Source organism: Beta vulgaris, chromosome 7, assembly GCF_026745355.1.
Source record: "Beta vulgaris subsp. vulgaris cultivar EL10 chromosome 7, EL10.2, whole genome shotgun sequence".
Classification (NCBI taxonomy): domain Eukaryota; kingdom Viridiplantae; phylum Streptophyta; class Magnoliopsida; order Caryophyllales; family Amaranthaceae; genus Beta; species Beta vulgaris.
Genome location: NC_079208.1, coordinates 29,151,550 through 29,157,949, shown reverse-complemented (window position 1 = coordinate 29,157,949; position 6,400 = coordinate 29,151,550). Strand labels below are relative to the sequence as shown.

The 6,400-nt window shown below is 40.7% G+C and overlaps 1 protein-coding gene across 1 annotated transcript; it reads right to left on the bottom strand.

The window, feature by feature from the left end:
• Positions 1–601: 601 nt before the first annotated feature.
• Positions 602–1,939, bottom strand: LOC104899028 (uncharacterized). Its single transcript, XM_010686169.3, has one exon. It carries the CDS (start codon positions 1,937–1,939, stop codon positions 602–604), a length of 1,338 nt encoding a protein of 445 aa, XP_010684471.3.
• Between the last annotated feature and the right edge of the window lie 4,461 nt (positions 1,940–6,400).

Here is a 6,400-nt window from a genome sequence, read left to right as displayed (position 1 = left end):
CCCTTGTCTCTTCGGGGACCTGTTTCCCTATTCGAACTGTGCGACCCTGCCCCTTGTCTATATACACCTCTTCATCTCGATCTGCGGGGCGAGGTCGCTCATATTGTTTTGGGTTATCAGCCACATAGAGCCCCATGACAGGGAGGGTTCTTCTGGCTCGGGGTCCTTCCTCTTTCGAGTGGGTCCTTCTGTCTTGCTTTTCAGGCTATTGACGTAGCATTCACGGGCAGATTTCTGATCGCCGAAAACTGAGCGACTTTCCCGTCGTCCCCTTCGAATTGCAAAGCAATTGATACGTTGATATGGCGCTTTGACTTTGTTGAGAGTGGGTCGTCCAATGATCACATTATAGGGGAGACTAGTGTCGACCACAAGGTAATCGACAATGACATTTCGTCCTGCCTTCTTTTCCCCCATCCGGGTCGGTAGCTTGACCGAGCCTAGCGGATGAACTGATTGACCTCCAAAACCCACCAGCGGCTGTCGATGGGACTAAGATCTTTTTCCTCGTATTTCAGCTTTCTCAAACAATCCATAGTGATAATATCCGCGGAACTTCCGCTATCAATCAAAACACGGCCTACCCGAAGGTTGGCAATCTTCATCTCGACAACCAGCGGGTCGTCATGCGGGTTTGTATGGGCGCGACTGTCTTGAAGGTCATGGTCGGGCATGTGGCAGTAGAGTTTGCATCACTTCCATGTTTTAAGGTGTAGAGGTGCTTCTTGCGAGAGCGGATGGTTAAGCCTCCTGAAGCAAATCCACCTGCTATGACATTGATGTATCCTGCCGTATCGTCGCTTCGAGCTTGTTTTTCTGCCCGGGGTTCGACTTTGCTTTCCTTGGGATCCTTGAGATATCGATTCAGCTTTCCTTCGTCAGCTAATTTATCCAAGGCCCTTTTGAGCTCTCGACACTCCCTCGTGGTGTGGCCACAATCGTGATGCAATCCACCTGCTATGACATTGATGTATCCTGCCGTATCGTCGCTTCGAGCTTGTTTTTCCGCCCGGGGTTCGACTTTGCTTTCCTTGGGATCCTTGAGATATCGATTCAGCTTTCCTTCGTCAGCTAATTTATCCAAGGCCCTTTTGAGCTCTCGACACTCCCTCGTGGTGTGGCCACAATCGTGATGGAATTCACACCATAGTTTCTTGTCTCGCTTATTGAAAGATGTTCGAATTAGGTGAGGCTTTGGCAGGGGGTATTTCCCTTTGATGTCTAGGTAGATTTCCCTCTGGTTCAGGTTGTATCGAGGGTCATTCCAATGATTCTCCAACCGAGGCTTTTTGTCTTTCTCTTTTCGAGGGGTATCTCTGGGATTGTCTGTCCGCGGGGTGTATTCATGCTTTCTTTTCCCGGAGCTTGGCTCCTCATGAGTTTTACAGATATCGGAGGCTTGTATAAATTTCTGGGCCAGGTTCATGGCTTCTGAGAACGAGGAGGCTTCACTCTCGGCCAGTTTCAGCTTGAACCTACTCGAAGGGTATAGCCCTGACATAAGAGCGGTGAAGGCCACGCTGTCCTGTAGGTCAGATACCTTGAGGGACTCCGCGTTGAACCTCTTGATGTACTCTGCTAAGTCCTCCTCCCTCCGCTGTCTGATCGACATGAGATGGATGCTGGTTTTCCGATGCCTCCTTCCCGCGATGAAGTTCTGCTTGAACGCCGTTTCGAGGGCGGTGAAGCTCGATATACTCCCGTAAGGCAGCTCGGTGAACCAAGTTAGGGCCAAGCCTTTCAAGGTGGTGGGAAAGAATTTGCACCATGCGGCCTCACTACTGGTTTGGACGCTCATTTGTGCTTTGAAGGCGGCTAGATGGTCGATGGGGTCAGTTGTCCCGTCATAATGGTCAATCGGGGGAACCTTGACCTTTCGAGGGGTGCATGCTCTCATAATGTTCTCGTGGAACGGCGTAGTGAACCCCAGGTTCCCCATCTGAAGGCTTGATCCATGACTGGACTCGGAGCTCGACGATCGTTGCCTGTGGCCCCACCGGTGCCGAGGCTCTTTCTCTTGCCGAGGCTCATGCTCCTGAGGTTCCTTTCCGTGTTTCTCCTGCCCTTGAGGCTCTTTCTCTCGAGGTCCCCTCTCTTGAGGTTCCTTCTCCCGAGGTTCCCTTTCTCGGGTTCCCTCTCTCGAGGTTCCCTCTCTCGAGGTTCCCTCTGCCGAGGTTCCCTCTGCTCCCGGTTAGGGTGGGGGTTGACGTCTTTTGCCTTGGACTGATCTTTTCATTTAAGATATCTCTGGCGTCCCGGTTGTCGATCCTCTTGTAACGTTCGTTGATGACATGTCGGGCATCCCCTTTCCCGGGGGCGGCCTGAGCTGCCCGTCGAGACACCCGTGATGATCCCGGGGGATCGAGGGCAATAACCTGCGGTTGATCTTGATTGTCCGCCTGATGACCTATGATTGGTCGAGTTCCTGGAGGTGGAGGGTTCCTGTTCGAAGTCCCTTCTCCTCCTACCTGGAAATTGAGCATCAGAGCTCGGAGGCCTCGTTCGAAGTTGTCGCTAAGGCGATCAGCTAGTTGCTGAAGGTCCTGCTGGGTGACCGGATGAGGACTGGTGTGTTCGGGGAGTTGAGGACCTCCTGGAGTTGGAGCAGTCCTGTCTCGAGGCATCCTAAGATTCACAGCACTCGCCGCCTCTCGAGGGTTGATTTCCTCGAGGACATGCTGATTTCGAGCCGAGAGCATTGGAGCGAGACGGGGGTCCCGGCTGTCTCGTCCGCCACTTCAGGAGATGGCGCTCTCGAGCGGTTGGAGGGACGGGAGCCCTCTGCCTCCTTTGGTTTCTCCGAGTGATGGCCATGACTTTTAGTTCGATTTCCCCACAGACGGCGCCAACCTGTTTCGGGTAAAAACTTGTATTAGGTGGGAATGATCGAGATTAGGGTTGACGAAGGCCCGCTTGCTCGGAGACCTGCACAAAGCGAAGGTTAGACTACCCCGGGGGTGGATCCGGGATCGCCCTCCGACGATCAAGTCAGTATGTGTGTTAATTAATGGTTGCCAAGTGTGCTGTCTAGGATTGCGTACCTCAATAAATGGGGATCTGCCCTGCATTTATAGGCGTTGAAAAGTGTGAGGATATTCCCTGCCATGTAGGCACGGAATTTGAGGCTGGCGGGCCCCACTGAGAGGCTTCCATGCTGGAGGGGCAGATCTAGGCGTGATTACATTGGCCCAATGTTTGGGTCCAAACATGTACGTTGTAATTAAAGTTTAGAGTTACAGGAGTATTTGACTAGTCATAAGAGTTTCAATCATATATAGTTATGACATTACTTGTTATGTATTTGTAATTAGAGTTATCGTAATACTAACTTATTTTCCTTTGATACTAATTAAAATTATGTCAACACTTCTTTAGATTTATACGAATGAGTAGTTAGAGTGATATGAAATAATTATTACAGTTATGCTGAAACATGTTTAAGAATTGTACAATCATTTCTTTAGAGTTACAAGAAATAGTTATTAGAGTTATGCCAACACTTGTTCAGAGTTATAGGAAAAACTAATTAGAGTTATCCTATTACTAACTTATTTGTCTGAAATAAATTATTGTGATTGAGATATATGGTTTACCAACTAGTCTTATAAACTAAAGTTTATATAATCCAGCTACATAGTGTCCTTATTAATTAAAAAGATCAAAATGTATGTAAACATAGTGTCCTTAATTAGGTACTAACTCCGTTTTCTAAAGATCTTCCTTGTTAATGTTACTACAGATACCAATGAGAATTAATATATGTGGGGTGGGTAAAGTAGGAGAGAAAAAGGGATTAAGATAAATAAACAAACAAAAAGAGGTTAAAGTAGCAGAGAGAAAGGGAGTAAAATTGAATTAATAATGTAATGGTGAACCATATGATAGGGACATGAGAGGTAAAAAGGAGAAAAAAAATTCCAAGTAAGGAATAAAGTAAAAGAGGAAAGATCTTTTGAAAACGCACTTAAACGAAAAGAGGGAAGATCTTTAGGAAACAGAGGGAGTATGTTATATGAATCTATATATATATATATATATATATATATATATATATATATATATATATATATATATATATATATATCGAAAAGAATTATATGATACAGTTTTGACAATATTTTAATTCAACTGTTTTTAACACCTATGAATGAGCTCTTGGAAAGTTTATTAATTTTCTAATTATACGACTTGTTTAGAATTATATAAATATATTATTAGAGTTATAGACACTCTTGATTAGAGTTATAGGAATTAATTGCCATATTTTTTATGTGTGTAATACTTTGAAATTGTAAATTGTTGACTTACAGTTTATTTATATTTTATATGCAGAGGCAAGAACTAGTAAATCTACGCAAAGCATAAACATTGCATCATTAAATCTGTCTACACCACCTAAACGAAGTACAAATATCACCCCATGCGGAGAACATGAGTTCACTCGAGTTGTCCAGCAGAATTAATTCCTAAAGTTTGACAGACTTTTGACATTCTTAAAGATGCAACAGACTTTTACATTATAAAAGTCTATTAGTGGATATCTTCTCAACCTTGGAATCACACATGGGAAGCAAAAGAACCTCATGAACATCAAACATACTCAAAACAAATTTATTGACTGCATTAATTTTAAACATCCAATTGCCATAATTAAAAGAACTAATTAAAAAAGGAATCATAACAGTAGGACTTTGAGTCAAATGCAGACTGCAAAGACCTCCAAAACTAATGTCATTCACATCTTGAACTTGTTGCGAAGATAAGTCCTTTATAAGCTTCACCAATTCATTCGGTCTACATTGAGTACAACTCTGCTGGCTTTTTTTTCTAGTTTCGGTACATGTGATGTACTATCCTTTTTAGCTAATTTGGTTCCTTTCTTTTCAACCAAATCCATACTTTGACTTGCATTACGCTTACCGTTCACATTACCAACCTCGAAAATGTTCATATCTACATACACACATAAAATAATTACAAATTCATACAACCACAATTGGAGATTCAAAACATAATATATCAATTATATAGATACTCATGTAATAATGTTTGACACAGGTGCCCAATTTAAGAGTAGCACAGAGATCAAACACAAATTGGATCACCACTAAATCATCATGACATTAAGTAACACCCACATTTATACACCAATTATCAATCTACATTGAATTAATACATATATAACAACAATTAAAGTTATAAGAATATTCCACTTGTTTTCATGTTGTTTGATAATCTTAGTTAATGCATGATTTTGTAAAGGTTTATCAAAAGGTACTTACTAATGTTATAACAATATTTGTTTAGAGTTGCAAGAAGTACTGGTTAAAGTTAGTGTAATAATCTTTTTAAAGTGATAGTAATTATTAGTTATAGTTATGGCAACACTTGTTTAGAATTGTAGGATATACTTGTGAAGAGGTACACCAATACTTGTTTAAAGTTATAAGAAATACTAATTAGAGTAATGACAACACTTACTTAGAATAGTATGAAGTAGTATTTAAGATTTATATCAATGCTTGTTAAGAGTTATAGGAAGTACAATTTAGAATTATAGCAACACTCTTTAGAGTTATATGAATGAATAGTTAAATTTGTAAGAAATACCTTTAGAGTGATATTAACACATGTTTAAGAGTTGCACGATCACTTGTTTAGAGTTATAGAAAATAGTCATTAGGGTTATGTCAACACTTGTTTAGAGTTATTAAAGAAAATTAATTGATATGGTAATAACACATTAAGATAAACCTAAAAGAAAAGTACATAAATTACACATGCTGGACAAAAAGATTTGAGTTTCTCATCTAGCTTTTACAAGAAGATTTAAGGATGCAACAACAATAGATGCAAGCTTCATATAGAACAATCACTTAAAGTACATGATTAGGATTACAAACTAGTGTACACAACATTAAGATAATGTGATTGAGATATATCAATAATAGTTGTATGTGACAAGGAAAATATGGGTCATTAAGATGATTAATAATTACAAGCTCGAAAGAGTATATACATGAGGTAAAAAAAAAATCTCAAACCCCAAAATGGTAAAACATTATACAAACAATGGTAAAGTAATTAATGATAAGAATGACAATATTGAATACATTGTGTTACATGGAGAACGGTTAGGTAGATAGCCTAAAACAAAAATTCAACGACTATGTCAAATTTATCTCTACAACCTATCAACAAGAGCTCCATTGTCCCTAAATCTTAATGTAAATCAATATACTTGGTAGGCTGCCACAACAGAGATGAGAGGAACTACAAACACAATACTACCATATAAATTGAGTAAAAATAAAACGAGAAAATTCCTACAAGGATTATCCAGCAAATAGTAATTAGTCTATGACTAGTCACATACTCCTATAACTCTAAGTAGTAATTC